At 46.3% G+C, this 16,473-nt stretch overlaps 5 protein-coding genes across 5 annotated transcripts; 3 read left to right on the plus strand and 2 right to left on the minus strand.

The window, feature by feature from the left end:
- Window positions 1–354: 354 nt before the first annotated feature.
- On the plus strand, window positions 355–1,267 carry N7469_005017 (translin family protein; the record flags this gene model as incomplete). Its single annotated transcript, XM_056643937.1, has 2 exons — window positions 355–545; window positions 619–1,267. The coding sequence occupies 2 exons, from the start codon at window positions 355–357 to the stop codon at window positions 1,265–1,267; spliced, it is 840 nt and encodes a 279-aa protein (XP_056500751.1).
- Window positions 1,268–2,690: 1,423 nt separating this feature from the next.
- Window positions 2,691–6,501, minus strand: N7469_005018 (NACHT nucleoside triphosphatase; the record flags this gene model as incomplete). Its single annotated transcript, XM_056643938.1, has 4 exons — window positions 2,691–3,670; window positions 3,737–3,995; window positions 4,066–5,158; window positions 5,222–6,501. The coding sequence occupies 4 exons, from the start codon at window positions 6,499–6,501 to the stop codon at window positions 2,691–2,693; spliced, it is 3,612 nt and encodes a 1,203-aa protein (XP_056500752.1).
- A 1,336-nt stretch (window positions 6,502–7,837) lies between these two features.
- Window positions 7,838–9,504, plus strand: N7469_005019 (Zn(II)2Cys6 transcription factor; the record flags this gene model as incomplete). The annotated part of the gene is made up of 3 exons (XM_056643939.1): window positions 7,838–8,183; window positions 8,233–8,734; window positions 8,796–9,504. Coding segments are annotated over 3 exons (1,557 nt in total), but the record flags the coding sequence as incomplete, so codon positions are not given.
- A 661-nt stretch (window positions 9,505–10,165) lies between these two features.
- On the plus strand, window positions 10,166–10,957 carry N7469_005020 (uncharacterized protein; the record flags this gene model as incomplete). The annotated part of the gene is made up of 2 exons (XM_056643940.1): window positions 10,166–10,385; window positions 10,443–10,957. The coding sequence occupies 2 exons, from the start codon at window positions 10,166–10,168 to the stop codon at window positions 10,955–10,957; spliced, it is 735 nt and encodes a 244-aa protein (XP_056500754.1).
- A 211-nt stretch (window positions 10,958–11,168) lies between these two features.
- On the minus strand, window positions 11,169–15,532 carry N7469_005021 (uncharacterized protein; the record flags this gene model as incomplete). The annotated part of the gene is made up of 3 exons (XM_056643941.1): window positions 11,169–12,794; window positions 12,851–15,219; window positions 15,271–15,532. 3 exons carry the CDS (start codon window positions 15,530–15,532, stop codon window positions 11,169–11,171), a joined length of 4,257 nt encoding a protein of 1,418 aa, XP_056500755.1.
- Between the last annotated feature and the right edge of the window lie 941 nt (window positions 15,533–16,473).

A 16,473-nucleotide genomic window follows, 5' to 3' on the forward strand; every position in this document is an offset into this window, starting at 1 on the left:
GTATATCTCCCTAAACCAAAGAACCGGTCATTGCCGAATAAAAAACCTTTCTAACTGCTATATCTCGCCTCAGTAAGAGACCTCTTATACTCGTGTGGTTGTTACTGAACGAATCCATGTTTCCAGGATTGTTTGACAACCCTCGAGAAGAAAATAGCAAAGGAGAAAAGAATGTAAAATGGAAAAGATGGACATGATGTACAAAATACCTATTCTGGCAGGCGGTAGACACTACTGTTTAATTCTGCCTATCAGCTTATCGGCTTCCTCCACTTTTCGTTGGAGACTTTCCCACCTTTCCATCTTCACTTCTTTCTCTCCTCAACTTCATCTCTTCACAACTTCGTCACGTCAATGGGCACCAAACGATCCTGGCAAGGTCAGCCTGTCATTTCGGAGTCAAAAACAGACATGGATTCTTCCGACTCGGCTAGTGCGACTCTGTGCATCTTTGAGAACTTCCGCAATGAACTGGACGAGCACCATGACCGACGCGAACGCATTATCAAGACCAGCCGTGATATCACCGCGCTCAGCAAGAAAATGTATGTGATCTTTTGATTACTCTTATGCGTTATGGGGAACTTCCATTGTCAGCTAATAGCTTCTGCTGTGTAGTATTTTTGCCCTTCAACGCGTTCGCTCCACAAACTCACCTATTCCCCCGAAGATCGCCAAAGAAAACCAAACACGCCACGACCAAATCCAAACTCTCTTCACAAACATTGTTCCCGACCTGACTGGTATCAATGCGTGGCGTTACCGCTCTATCAGCGGTGGTATTCAAGAGTACATCGAAGCAATCTCCTTTGAACATTACCTATGCACACAAACTCTCATCACACACGCCGAAATCTGCGAACGACTGCCGGCTGGAATTATGGTAACGGAAGAAGATTATCTGATGGGGCTTTTTGACTTGACTGGTGAAATGATGCGATTTGCCGTCTTGGCTTTGAGCTCGGGCAATACATCTGCCACCACTACAGACACCGACTCGACGGGCGAGACCAAGCAGTATCCTCATCTTTCTCCTGCTCAAGCCGATCTTGTCGTTGATCTACGATCTATGCGGGCCAGCTTTGAGGAGCTGACTGTACCTCGGAAGTACAACATGCTTCGGGATTTACATAAGAAGATCGATGTTATGCAAAGTAGCGTGGAGAAGGTTGAGCGGGCCGCATATGGCATTCTGGTGCGAGGAAGTGAAAGGCCCAGCGGTTGGACGCCTGATCTATCCGCTCCTATGGAGGTGGAGGCCTCATAAAGCCCGACGATATGCCCAGAGTGTTGTGCAGGGCTTCCGTCGACCCTGTCGAGAATCCTGGGTCTCATCTTTTTCTCAGGAGTTAATATATTCTTTCATGACCCAATATAGCGCTCCACCTATTTCTTGTTACAGAATTCATTCCCCTTTTTTTGCCACCGCAGAATTTAAGGATGCAGTCACCATGCTCCATTGGCCACCTTCCTAAAACCCCAAATGGGCAATATGTTCACGCTAGCTATAGGGACGAAATCACGCAAGGATGCAGACGCGTTCATCTACTCCAACACGAAATATTCTGTTTCAATGAGCTGCCAATTGAGAAGTTCAAGCTCCGGAGATACTCAATGCTCGACAGACTACACCAATGAAGGTAACCCTTCGAAAGGGAATTGAAGATGTCTTAGGGTGCTTGATGCATAAGACTGGGATTTATTTGGTAGACATGATAGCGGCTCCCAGTCAAAATAATTTATTTTGCTATATTTAAGCGGTTTTCTGGTTAATGATTACAGTAGTTTTGTTTGTCATTTGAAGTACATCAAGAATTCTATTGATCTTCGACTTTCCTATATAAAAGTAAACACCATGGAAACACCAGGTGGTGTTTCGACGTGATAGTATCACGTAGTTACAGCATGGATCGAAATCAGATTCACCACCTTCACACAGAGATTCATTCCCGATGCCTCTTTTGAAACAGCACTATACCTATTACAATTAGCCGACCCTCGAACCCTTTCCTTGGCAGTATTCTTGTACGCCTGTAAATAACAATGTAAAAATAGCATCCGTAATAATCTGGTATGGTCTCGAGGGCTTCTAGAACGTTGCACATGCAAACAGGGCAACCAAAAGGTAGTTCTCCTTGTCAGTGTGGTTATCTGGCCTGAAATCGACGTCTCCCCTCTGTCAACTACTCGGTATCCGTAGGATTGAACACTGTGAAAGAACGACGCTTATAGAGACAACATTGGTTTGGTGAACGCTTTCGTATACGATGTGTAACAATCCTGGCATTCTGATTGGGGCCTGTACCCGCCAGACTGCGTGTCCTGAATCATGCCGACGTTAGAATCGGTAGGGCCGTTAGAACAGTAACGATGACTGTTGACTCGTAGTGCAACGGTAATGATCTTCGATACTCCTATGAGCTAGAAGCGTCGGACCAGGGGTCGCAATATGCCCCTAACCCCGGGATATTTCGGTTGCACATCTGCCTTGAGATATAGCCTTCAAATTCTGCGAATGCTGCATATCTACTACAGCATTGAGTTGCTGGGTGGTAGAATGTGGAATCCATGCTGGGAGTTCTGTGCGACACTTGAAATGCATATCGAGACGGTAAATGTTACAGACTCAATAATGCGACAGGTGAAGCTTCCAGGAGGATGATGTGAATATCTTTTGACAGGACGATGTCTTAACCTAACCCCTTACCGTCCTTCATCTGAATCATGACATGACCGTCTTGCAAACAACGCCCCTCAAGCTCATAGCACTCCATGCAGATGTCAAAATCCCCTCCGTTGCAGATTCCACATCGATAGTAGACGTTGCGCTTGGGAATATTCAGAGTGCAAGCATCACAATATCTCGATGCGTAGTCAGTGGATATTGACCGTACATCAACATATTCATCATCACACACTGATATTCCGTGCTTCCTGGAATAGTCAGCCAACATTTTCTCGATATTCACGTTCCCACCCCTTTTAGCCCACCAGAACACAGACCGGCCAAAACAATCGCGAGAGTCACAAGAGACAATTCTTTTAGCCAGTAACACTTTTACCACCTCCGTATGACCGTGTCGTACAGCTATTGATAGCGGAGTTGAGCCATAATGATCTTTCTGGTCCGGATCAACTGAGTCATCCATAAGGATGACTTTTGCAACACTATCACGTCCGTGCTGAGCTGCAACCGACAGTGGAGTCCGGCCACAATTATCTTTCGCATTGGCCCCAGCTTTCCCAGTACTGAGCAAAAGCTTGACGATAACATCCTGCCCCTTTTCTGCTGCCAGTGATAATGGCGTGTGCCCATATGTAGAGTCTCTGTCATCCAGGCCAGCTCCTCTGTCCACCAGCAACCGTACCACCTTTTCATGGTCCTTGGTTAATGCGGCCAGAAGTGCATTTCCGTAGTATCCACCCCGGGAATTGGCGTCGGCTCCCCGATCCAGCAGCACTTGAACCACCTTTTCATGGCCCTTGATTGATGCGGCCTGGAGTGCATCACCAAAGCCTCCACTTTGGAAATTGATGTCGACACCTCGATCTAGCAGCATCTGCACCACCTTCTCATGGCCCTTGATTGATGCGACCTGAAGTGCATTGCAGTAGGGTCCACCTTGGGCGTTGACGTCGGCCCCCCCTGATCTAGCAGCATCTGCACCACCTTCTCATAGCCTCCGTTTGCTGCGGCCTGGAGTGCGTTGCCGAGTCGTCCACCTTGGGCGTTGACGTCGGCCCCCCTGATCTAGCAGCATCTGCACCACCTTCTGATGACCTCCGTTTGCTGCGGCCTGGAGTGCGTTGCCGAACCGCCCACCATAGGCGTTAACTTCAGCACCTTGACCTAGCAGCATCTGCACCACCTTCTCATGACCTCCGTTTGCTGCGGCTTGGAGTGCGTTGCCGAACTGTCCACCTTGGGTGTTGGCGTTGGCTCCCCGATCCAACAACATCTGCACTACCTTCTCATAGCCTCCGTTTGCTGCGGCCTGGAGTGTGTTGCCGAACCGGCCACCTTCGGCGTTGACGTCGGCCCCCCCGATCTAGCAGAATCTGCACCACCTTCTCATGACCTCCGTTTGCTGCAGCCTGGAGTGCGTTGCCGAACCGCCCACCATAGGCGTTGACTTCAGCCCCTTGACCTAGCAGCATCTGTACCACATTTTCATGGCCCCTAAGTGATGCGGCCTGGAGTGGGTTGCCACAGCGACCAACCTGGACATTGACTTCAGCACCATAATCTAGCAGCAGTTGCACCACATTTTTGTGACCACTCCATGATGCAGCCTGGAGTGCATTGCCATGCTCTCCACCTTGAGCATTCACCATTTCAGATGAATGCAAATCACTGTTGTCAATTGGTAAGACACTGGCCAGAACGGATTCCAAACCCAACAATGCTGCATAGTATAGAGGCAAAGCCATATCCGTAAGTGAACGATAATAACCCACATTCATATTCCACGAACGGTCTATATCATGCAACCGTACCCACGTAACGAAAGCCTTCGTATCGTCTTTGAAAAGCTTCGATACTAGCTTTTCGATTGCTGTCTTCCCCTCCTCTGAGTTTGCGTAATGATGAAACCAATGTACAGCTGCGAAATGAGCGAATGGGAACTCTGCGAGCTTCGCCTCATCTAACAGTCCCTCAGAGAGAGCTGGCTCCAGGAGATAGACCAGGCAAATCTGGGCTATTTCCGTATTCGCAGGCGCACTTCGTATAGCAAATATACTTGACTTTTGTTGTAAGATGCGATCCGATTGGAGATACTCCTGGACTGAGAAATGCGCTATGCGAACGGTCACAGTGCTCTGCCTATTGTAGTCTTCTGTGGCTGCGGTCTCGATAAGTCCAAGGCAAATATCGACAAGGTCATCTTGCTCATACGAACGGCCGTCACGATCAAGCCGAGATGGCTCATTCAGATCAACCGCGTGAGCGTCAATTAGCTCATTGACCGTCAGCGGTCGAGCGGAGAAGCAAAGCAGAGTCAAAATCCGCCGCACGTCCTCAACATATTCATCCGCAATAGTGCATAGAATTCGCTCGTATGTACCGTCCAGATCACGGGGCAATGTGCGCAGACATTCATCAAGCTGGTTCCGGTTCCGCGCCCGCCGAAGGGCATTGAACTGACATTCAACATATCTGAATCTATATGTTATCATGGTCAAAATAGTGGAGAGTAGTTTTGCATTGTCAGACACCTACACTCCTTGCGCACCCATTGTCAATTTTGCCTGGATCTCGTCGTGACGCATTTTCCACTTGTGCAGTTTCGCGTCGTTCCTGAGCTGATAGAAGACAAAGTTTGCTATGTCTCTGTCAATTTCCGAATTCCTGAGCGAGATATCTTGGTCAAGAGATGGTTTTAATGATTGGCGGATATCTATCTCATTGCGACTCGTCACCATAAGATGGACACCAGGTATCGACCAACGGCGTATAATGTGTATCGCTCTTAAGACACCTTCCCTTTTGCAGTCTCGAGGGCTCTCGTCTAGCGCATCCAGTAGAATATAAGTACCACTGAATCGTTCAAGAAAGCGTCGTAGTGAGTCAAGCAACACATCCACTGAGGGGGACCCGGATTTATACATGGCATACAGTTGCTCTAGGTCCCTCTCACCATCTTGTAGCTGTGCGGACAGCTGCAGCAGCAAGGAGCGTAGCATGCCACTATCATCTTGCTTTGCGTCCTCGTTAAATGAAAAGTAGAAAAACGCGATTCCGACTCCGTGTCTATGCCTCATTTCATGAAACGTGTGCTGGATTGCGGTTGAGCAGAAGACCGATTTGCCACATCCTGCGAAGCCATTTAGCCATAGGAAGGAATTGCGTTCCTCTAGCCAAGTTCGAAATTGGTGGCCGTTAACAAACCATAAACCTGTGCTTGGATGGCATTTCGCACACGTAGCGTTGTGGTTGAGAGACGGATCCGGCGCCATAAGCCAGCGGCGGATCATGAGAGAGATGTGGCTGGCATTTGTTCGCTCGACAAGCGATTTGACTTTCGATAAACCATCTTGGATTTGACTCTGGCTCCTAAGCTGCAAAACATCAAGTGCGAACGACAGGTTTTCACGTATGTCGTTGATGTCTTCTTCGAGCTTCTGTAGGGTACTTTTCCGAAATGGATAGGCTACACGACGCCCCGCGACTTTAACGTGATCCCTTAAACCGGCGGCCGAGTATTTGTGGAATTTCTCACACTCGCCCTGCAGCTCGATGATGATCTCCTTGCATTGCTGTACCGCCTTCTCGACTTCTTGGAGTAGACCTTGCGTGTCGGCTTGCGATCGGCGTTCCTCCACTGCAGCATCAAGGGCTCGAAAGATGCTCTGAAGATTACCAAGACTCCGCGTAACCCTTGCCAGATCTGTGTCTTGGTCTTTGTACGTAGTGTAAAAACGGACCAAAGTCTGGCTGACTTGAATACCAAGCGAAAGCAGTCCGGCAACTCCTGATGCGATAGCGAGCGGGTCAGCCATTGTGATTGATAATAGTCCTTGAAAAGTGGAATATAGCCAACTAAATACATGAGATAGCCATTCTTTCAGAGCCACGCTTCAGCCTCATCGAGCAGGGGGCTCGGCTGCTTTAACGCTCAAAGCGGGGCTGAGCATGGGCGACGATACGCATCGATGTCGAGTAATGGTTTAGATATTTTATCATGTGATCATTCGTTACAAACGCTTTACGCACTTTCCCAAGGGAGCTAAATCAAAGGTAGACTAGTGTGTTTCAGAATCGGGTTCGGGGACTATAAAAGTGCAGACGTTGACGCGGAGGGTGGTGGCTACGCCAGTGTCTTCCAAGCCGCCTCGGTCAAAGGCCATTACGAGATTGCCAGACTGCTCTTGGTTTATGAAGCGGATGTTAACACACACGGCAGCGATTATGACAATGCTCTTAGACTGTGTCGACTCACCAGATACTATCATGACATTATCGGCCCGCTCACAATACAGTGGGCTATTCCTTTGTCTTCAAAGTAGTCCGGCTCTACAGTAGAACTCCAACAAACTCTCTGAAGCAATCCACTCTTATCCCCTCTGCACATTCTGGGGAACCTAAATTCTTTACTTTACCTCTTCAAGCCTTATCTAATTCAGCACTCATCACTCCTGCAATTGTATCAAATTTTCTAGACATGATTTGGTCACTAATAAATGCATGGCAATTTATTAGTGACCATACACTCCCCAAAGAAACAAAATGAGATAGTATAGATAGAACGGGCCATCTATCTCCGCAGGCGTGGACCGATCCATAAGATGGAGCTCCCCTTCCCTTTATTGTCGGAAGGCAATGTCTCCTAATGCTGGCTCGGGAGCTCCATGCTTGGAGAGAGCACATGGCGAATATCGTGACCGGATGGGGTATAATCACATAAGCGAACTGAGGACTGTGGTCATGCTGTATTAAATAATGGTTAATTGTAATTCATATTATTTAGAGACCCAGTTTTCCATGAACCTGTTTTTCGATACATTTCAGCCCCTTGAAACTAGAATGCATTATATGTAGATTCGCGTGCTGGAAAGTGGGCCCTCGGGAAATAATTTCTGTGTTCAAATGGTGACACTGATTCCGATCCATACTGTATAGTATAGTTACTACATAGTTACTACCTAACTATACATCGGTATGGTATAATAGAACTATGCGTGGATGTCACACGACGGGCCAATTTATATCCGCGCCGAACGTCGATCTTCCCAGCCGAGTGATTCGCTTTTGCCTTTTGTAAGCTGAACATCGCATCACCTATTAGGTGCTATCTACGGATGAACATCTTTGAATTAATTCACACCCTCATCCAGGCCGTTTATCATGGCAGGCCCGTGTTGGACGTGCCGCAAACGCACAATTCAATGTGACATGTCGGCCACACCTTGTGCCAAATGCCAGAAAGCCGGACTGGAATGTTTTGAGACAAGACCTTTAAGATGGGTCAAGGGTATGGCAATACGAGGTAGAATGCGCGGCGTCATTTTGGAAAATGATCAGCAAGCTTCTGCAAAAACGTTCTCCGGGACTGCGAAGATGAGACAGACGTCTTATATGGACCGGCAGACTTCGGAAACCTGCCTAAACCGCCCATTATTTCCCCTAGAGGATCCTTGCATTCAGGCTTTGAATGCGTCTTCAAGATTTTACCTGGATTACTGTAGGTTTGTTCTACGAATCTCACAATTTCCCACTAACCTAGTTATGAGTCAATATGCGCGTTTGCAAATTGTTCATTCTTCAAGATAGCGACAGTAATCCATTCCGACGGCTGCTTTCCTATGCTATTAATGGCCCGGATTTTCTTTTGCGAAAAGGTATTCTTGCACTGTCAGCCCGTCATTATGCAAATTCTGGACATCCATTCGACGAGGGTTTCGCCAACGCATCCCCACGATTCCTCAATGCCAACATGGATGCCCTGCACTTCAAGAAACAAACAATCCAAGCCTTGAATGAGGCCTTGACAAAACCTAATACTTATCAGAACAGTACTTTGACGCCTACCATCCTACTCCTTATTTTCCTGGATATCCTGGAGTCCGGAATTGAAGGGTGGAATTATCATCTTCGAGGTGCAGGGGAAATTGTCAATTTTTGCGGCTCAATAGTGGAGTCTAACCCCAATAATATTGACCAGTTTAAAGCCCAAGATGGCTCCTTGAGAATGGATTCAGACACCAGAGACTTTGTTGCAAGGCAGTTCGCGCTGTACGCCCCTATAAACAAATGAATCGGATACAAAGTAGGCGACTGTACTAACAAAGTCCAGGATCTCAACGCTCGGTGATGCATTTTCAGGGTCTTCATCCCATTGCGATTACTTCTTGGATGATACTGCTGGATTGCGCCAAGAGTCTATTATTAGGAGCTTCCTTGGTTGTCCGGATTTCCTCTTGGGCGGCATTCGATATCTTTCAAGTCAAAGATATTTCTTCGAGGATTTACAACATCAGAGGCCCGACGTCATTAAATACCATTTACAAGAGACAAAGAGTATGCTTGAACTCATAGAGAATTTTGACTCCCTTGATTGGGCATCAGCATCACTCAGCTCAACTTCTTCTTCGATCAACGCCCGCTATCTTTCGCTATTATGCGAAGCCTACAAAAATGCCGCCTTACTCTACGGCAGGCGAATACTTGGAGGTTTTCCATGCTTTGACGTTATACCATCGTCGAGTGATGAGGACTTGGCGTCTCGATCACTTGTCATAATTGACTCGCTCAAAGGGCATGCAATGCTGTTCAAATGCCTCCTATGGCCAACGTTTATCGTTGGACTCGCATGCCACACACAAGAAACGCGGGATTCGGTCAATCGACATCTTCGGACTCTTTGGGATTTAACATCTTGTTTAAACATAATTAGTGCTTCGAGAATTCTGAAGGAATACTGGGTTGAACAAGACTCGAGGGGATTTTTGGGAAATGTTGGACATGAAATGCAGCCGATAGATCAAGGCTGGCTCTTGATCTGATTTTTTTTTGGCTGCAATCTAAGTATGTGATATTTAATGAGTTGATGATTTACATATTGATGATTCACGAACACATGAGGAAACCCCCAAAGAGAGAAACATTACTTTTTGGAGAGATTGGGGGAGTGATGCACGCGACTACTAAATGTCCATTCTTTCATCACATAAAGGCAACACGCCACATGGAATAACTTCCATTTTGAGCTCTGCTGCTGACGAAATAATCCCAATTTTTATTATAATTTCGAACTTTCAAGGGCATCAGGGATTATCCATGTCATTTGTCATTGGCAAATCCTTACGGCGAATCATCAATCGCCACTGAAGACCCACATGATTCAACTTCCTAGAAGGGCAAGGATATATCCACAAGAATGATTTTGAATATACTGTAGCAGATCGAAACAATCAGTAGAAGGAATTGGTCAAACTGGATGAATATTTGATTTCCAAGCAGGAAGAACCACTATTCTAAGTTCTTAGGGCTAGAATACTCGACGAGAAAATCCCGTGACGCAGTGCTTGGATCATAAATATTGCGAAATATTTAAAGACTCTGGTCCGCAACATTAAGGGATACGAAAAGTCGAAGAAAATACATAGTTAAGAATATAAGGAATATCACAAAATCGATCTTCATCCTTTCAACAATCTGCATACAATGTGCCAGCAGGAAATCTCAAGCAATGGCTGGGCCAGCATGCCGGCTGATGCTAGAACCATCTTTGGTGACAAGCCCTTCATCAACAACCCAGGGCCTCTTTCAATCGATGAGATTGAATTCCCTTTTCGGGATCCAATTGTGATCAAAACCCTGGATTACGCAAAGAAGACCCTGCACCTCCAAACTTTGAACCACTCGATGAGGGTCTACTATTACGGTAATTCCTTTGAACCTAATCAAAACTCATTGTTTTGTATCGCTAACAGACTCCTAGGAATCGCCATCGCAAAACAGCAATTTCCCGAGAGATTTTCCACTCTGAGCCCCGTAACCTGGGCACTTACGTGCCTCTTACACGATCTCGGCACCGCAGAAGAAAACCTGACAGCAACTCGCATGTCATTCGATATCTACGGTGGCATCAAGGCGTTGCATATCCTCAAAGAGTTCGGGGCCACTAAAGACCAAGCCGAAGCAGCCGCAGAAGCGATAATCCGACACCAGGATCTGGGAGTCGAGGGTACCCTCACATTCATTGGGCAGCTAATTCAATTGGCCACGATCTACGACAATGTCGGCAATCATCCTCGTGTGGAGGACTTCGGTAAATTGATCCATGATGCGACGCGGGCTCAAATCAACGAGGCATATCCACGAGAGAAATGGTGTTCTGTCTTTGGTGGTATAATTCGGAAGGAAGTTCGGATCAAGCCATGGTGCCATTCTACTCATCTTGGGAAGTTCGATGAGGAAATCGAGGGAAACACCTTGATGAAGCCGTGGGAGTAACAAGGCTGCAGCTGAACCTATGCTATTCTCAGATATATCTCACTTATCATGAGTGCTTGGTTAACTTGGAATAAACCGGTCGAGTTTTTCCATGTATATTGGGGAATACGAGATACTATTCGTTTCAGACTGAGCCATTGAATAAATCTACCTTATCGTTAACTAAACCATCATGCCGCAAAGAACAGACACTCTTAGTGTGTAATACAATTTATTCCGATTTCAAGTTCCAATCCCTTCGAAGCCTTTGAAGCCACTCCTCCACCGGCACAATCTCATCACCAACTTTGACATTACCTTCTCCAACCCTCTTTTGCTCCTCAGGATCATACGCCACAACGTGGAACATTTCATGCTTCTTGGAGCAAACCTTTGGGCTTTCGGTCTCCTCTCGATGTTTATCCAAACATTCCTTGTTAAACTGAACATAGTGGCAAACTTTGCAGATATAGAAATCGTCGGCGTAGGTCCAGCGTTTCCCACAATCACCATCGCAGAGGTTGAGGAACGATCCTTGTGAATCGGTTCCAGAATTACCTCCTTCTGCAGACTCACTTGGAGTTATGAGAGACCATGCAGCAAGGGCATCTACCTCCCTACCAGCGGCCATCAGATGAATGGCCAGACCATTGTAAGCTTGCCAGTCATTTAAGGGATCATCGTCAGAGAGAAGGTCCATGTTCAGCTTGATATACGGGCGTAGAAGGCTCTTCGTCTTCTCGTCACTGCCTTGGAGTAAATGATACTGAGCCAAGAGGCGTGCTGGATGGGAGGCATAGAAGCCCGAGGTCAGGTCATCCACGGCTCTGAATGATGCGGCATATTCGAGATGTCCCAGTAATTCAGCGAAGGTTTCCGGGGACTCTTGAATTCTTTCAAAGCAAAGACGAGCAAGCTGTGACCGGGCTGTCATTTGTTTCCACTCCACCCACTCGTTATGTGACTCATTGACCTCCAGGATACGCAACAACTGCTCGATTGCATATGATGTTCTTTCAGTGTTTCCGACCCCATACTCCTGACATAACAGTGCGAGGTGAGTCATAAGCTCCATCTGACATACTAAAGCTGACCACTCCTGTGTAGCATTGCCAGCTTTTCTCTCTTTCAGAATGAGATCTTTTGCGGCTGCCACGGCCCTATTGTAGCCGTCAAAGATGATCTCGAACTGCTCGTCTCCCATAACAGACGCAAACAGGGCCGTCCTATAGATATCTCTGTCGTAGTACTCGTGGAAATTCCGAGTGAGCATATCTATTCCAGTCTCGGACTCCTTCGACTCTTTCAAGGATTGTAGGAATGCCAGCAAGTCTTGGTGTTTACCCTGCTCGTGCAACAAAGTAATGAGGTTGAAAGTTGTTCCATAATCCTCAGGGAAAACCTTCAATCTTTCCTGATAAATAGCGAGGGCTTCATCATTGCGGCCTAGACTCCTATTCCAGCTGGCCAAATCATTGTTGAGATCAGCCAATTGCTCATTGAGCGATCCATCATTCCCCATTTCACCATTTCTAGCGGCCTCCTTCGCAGCCTCCAAGATTTCAATGGCCTCGCTATAACACTCCTTAGTTGCGTAGCAATCTGCCATGCCGTGTTGACACAGCCAATTGTCTTTGCTGAGAGTTGATGTGATCTTAAATTGTTCAATAGCCTCGTCGTATTTGCCATACTCTCGCAGGGTTCGTGCCAAATTTCGATTCTCCTCATAATCCATCTTGTCAATTGCAAGCTGTTCCTGAGCCCACTTAGCTGCATCGAGTATTTGTGAAGGGTCAATCTGTGTCGCCTCTGGATCAGCAGTGGACCGTACAACATTTTGGTCCTTTCGACTTGCAATCTGCACAATTGTTAGTAAAATTATTGAATTGAATGCAGACAATGACTGGGAGTTACCTTTGTCATATAGCCATGTACAGCGTCAAACATGAAAGCAACATCGAGCGCACCAGATCGCAGCCACCTGCGAGCAAGAACTGTTCCAACATGTTGGAGAATATCAGCCTCAAGTTCCGATTTAGAACTGAGACTTTTGATCCACGCCTTCTGTTCTTCCGCTATGTTCTTCGTCACTGCGGAATCTTGAAGCCATTTCAATGCAGTATCCGCAAGTTCATCATTATAAATCCACCGCTCGCGCAGCCAAGTACTATTTAGCGTCCACCATCTGTCAATCACTTCTTCGTCTGTGAATACCTTGACTAATTGCGGACCCAGAGCTATCTTATGGCGTGGCAATGTCAATGAGGGATCAGCAAGTCTGAGATGATCACCAAAGTAAGCGACTGCATAATCAAGCAGAGGATCCAAATCCGGGGACTCCTTAGAACAAATCACTTCCAGACATGTGGACACCATCGTGAGATGTGCCATTTCAGCATTTACTCCGACACGAGCAGTTTTCCCCTTCAATTTCCGTTGGAAGAAGTCTTCAAATCCGAATTTATCGAATAATTTAGGATCACAGACAGATTCCAGAAAACGTCGCACAATCCTCACCTCGGCTTCATTCACATCACCACTGTCGACCAATTCATGCTCGCCATCACCTTGATCCACTTCCGAATCTCCACGCAGGAAATCGCCGATTGAGTCAGAGACAAGATGAACTTGTGCAGCTCCAATCTGAAGCAGAGAAGAGTATTGATCTCTGATCTTCTCCGCCAGAGGTCTTAGAGAAGGTTCACGAGACTTCAGGAAGATAACAACTTCAAGTTCTTCTGGGGTAAGTGGACGAAGTGCGAAAATAGTCCAAGTAAGCAAATCATTCAGATCAGAAATATCCTGCTCGCTTAATGTCTCATTGAGATAATCAATCTTGCGAACAATCGTATCAGATCGATTCTCACCAGAACGAGACAAAATCTCACGGATCTCGCCAGGACGCTGTTTGCCACTGATTTCATCCAGAAGAAGTCCAACATTGACGAAATCTCCATTTGTCTGCTTTGCGAGAACATCCAGGATTTCACTTCGAAGAGACTTCACCTGTTCAGAATCACCACTCAGAATATCCATCTTGTCCATCCGGTCATCGATGAATTTGTTCATGTCATCGCGGTTTCTGGCAGCCATATCAAGAATTGATATTCCATCCCTTAATTCAGTCTTGATCTTACCCATGACTTCTGTCCGTCCAGTCAGAAGAATACGAAGGGTAAAACTAGGCCAGCCTTTTGCTTTGGACTGCCAATCACTCAGAACCTGCACAAACTCTTTGAGATGTTGTTTGTCCACTTGATCCACACCATCAAGTAAAAGAAAGAATATAGAATCGGACTTGTATGACCTTCCGAAAATCTGATCACAAAGAGGACCAATCTGATTGATGCCGGCAGTTTTCACAGCTCCCAAATCTTTGCGATAAACCACGTCCGATTTGGCGATTTGCCATGCAAGAACCTCCAACGCCTTGATGAGCGATGAGTCTTTCTTTTCTTGATCGAAGAAGTAGTAGGCGACAGAGGCACATTTCATATCTTCTCCTCCTCCTCCTTCACTGTATACTTCTTGCAGGCTCTTCGCAATGGCAGTGAAAAGGAAAGATTTGCCAAAACCCTCATCACCTGCAACACCGAGAATAGAGCATCGGGATCGTTGAGTATCAGCCCAAGCTGAATAAAGCGAATCCTTGCGAAGCCACTCCCCACTGCCTGGGACCTGATCATTCAAACGTCGTTTATAAACACTTTGAATGTCTTTGAAAGTCTCGCTGGGAGTATCGAGATTGTTATCGATATTGCTGAGAAGCCTCTTCGCCAGATTATCCGCATCTCTCTTCTTCTCAAAAGTGAGAAGTTTATCAACAGACGCGGTAACCTTTTTCGTTCCATCCCGAGTCTCCACAATGACTCTTTCGCTTGTTTTCTGTGACTCAAAGCCTAAAGTCGCCCGCATTTGAGACTCACGTTCCACGAGCATAGCAAGACGACCTAACTGGCCACTAACACCTTCATCGCTATCGAATGCGAAAACCTTGAGTGCAGTAAGGATTTTATTTCCTTTCATCACTCGGATTGAAAGTGCGCAGATATCGACAAAGCAAACCAGTTCTTCATTGATGATCTTACGCAGCGAGATATCCACTGCTTCAGGGGGTAATCGCATATAGATTTTGCATCGCTCCAGGACATCCGAGGTTCGCCGGAAGAGCTCCTCCAAACTGCTGAAAATACGCTTGTATTTAGCTCCAGTCTCGATGAGAAAGGAGATCGCGTTAAAGCAGAGACTACTTGGAGCGAAAACCTGGGAGGAAAAGGTCAATTCTATTCAAAACAAGACCATCAATGATCCAAAGTACTCCTTGAGTAACTCACCATACTCGCACCCTGAGCAGCAATCCCCCCCCAAGACCATAATGAATTTACTCGTTTTAGCAATCACATCTTTCGCGGCCCTGAATCTGTTATGTTTCTCATCATCATCATCTTGTTTCTTCCGAATCTGATCAAGCACTTCATCGACCGAGAACTTCGGAGAAGCAGTAAGATCGATCTTAGCGGTATGCGCGAATGCCTGACATGCTTTATTCCACGCCTCCTGAATATTATAATCGTCTGTAATTTCCACAGCGGACATGTGAACGACGACTAGAGGGTTCTGTCTGATTTTGCTTTTATTTCCAGCTTCGCTGATCAAGAAATTATTGTTTGATTGTTTTTGTTTTTTTTTTACTAGTGGGGCAGGGAGTATAGAGAGTATTTATTTATTCTGCCAGCTGATCTGGCCCCATTTTTGCCCAGGAAAAGCGGCTGAGGGTTGCAGGGTGTCAGAGAGACGGCACTAAATCGAATGAGTGATAGATGGAGATTTAGCTTCAGTAAGCTCGAAATGGGGTCTGCTTATTCTGTTTGAGTGGGGATTTCTTTCAAACAGCCTTCGAATTGATCTATAAGTTATTCTGGATGACGATGGTAGGTGTCTCTCCAGTACTCTATAATACTATAAACAGCTCTGGTATAAATGCAGATTAAGATTCGCCTCCGTCTAAAACCCTTCATCAATATTGACATAGGAGAAAAGAATATGCGTAAAAAAAAACCCCCCGCCGCCAATCTGCATCTTGCAAACCCCACCAAGAGGGATTCTCCACTCGAACTCGCTAACGATTGGACTGGTACGAGCTGCCGTCAGCGGGGATTCCCGTGCAATTTCCGAGAAAAGACAGTGTACGTTCAGCTGGTCAGATATTCTGAGGTGCATCATGTTTTGACAGTTGGCATGTTTTATGTTCAGCTGGAATCTCAGGATTCATTATATTCCATTCAGCTTCCAGTTGGTGCCATCCATGGTTTGGCATGGATGTTTAATAGATTATTAGTGCGTCGCGCTATATTAACAAGTGGAGCAATGAGATCGCGCCCAAACCATCATTCGTTTCGTAGTATGAAACATCCGGAGCAAAGTATGCTAGACTACACTAAGCAGAATTCTTGACTACTCAGCAATTCTTGTTTATACGTATTTATCCTTACGAGACTAACTAGTCTAGTTATAGAAGATATAGTTCATCTGTATCT

Source organism: Penicillium citrinum (assembly GCF_028827155.1).
Source record: "Penicillium citrinum strain IBT 23319 chromosome Unknown utg000004l:1.0-2404223.0:1.0-2405248.0, whole genome shotgun sequence".
NCBI lineage: Eukaryota > Fungi > Ascomycota > Eurotiomycetes > Eurotiales > Aspergillaceae > Penicillium > Penicillium citrinum.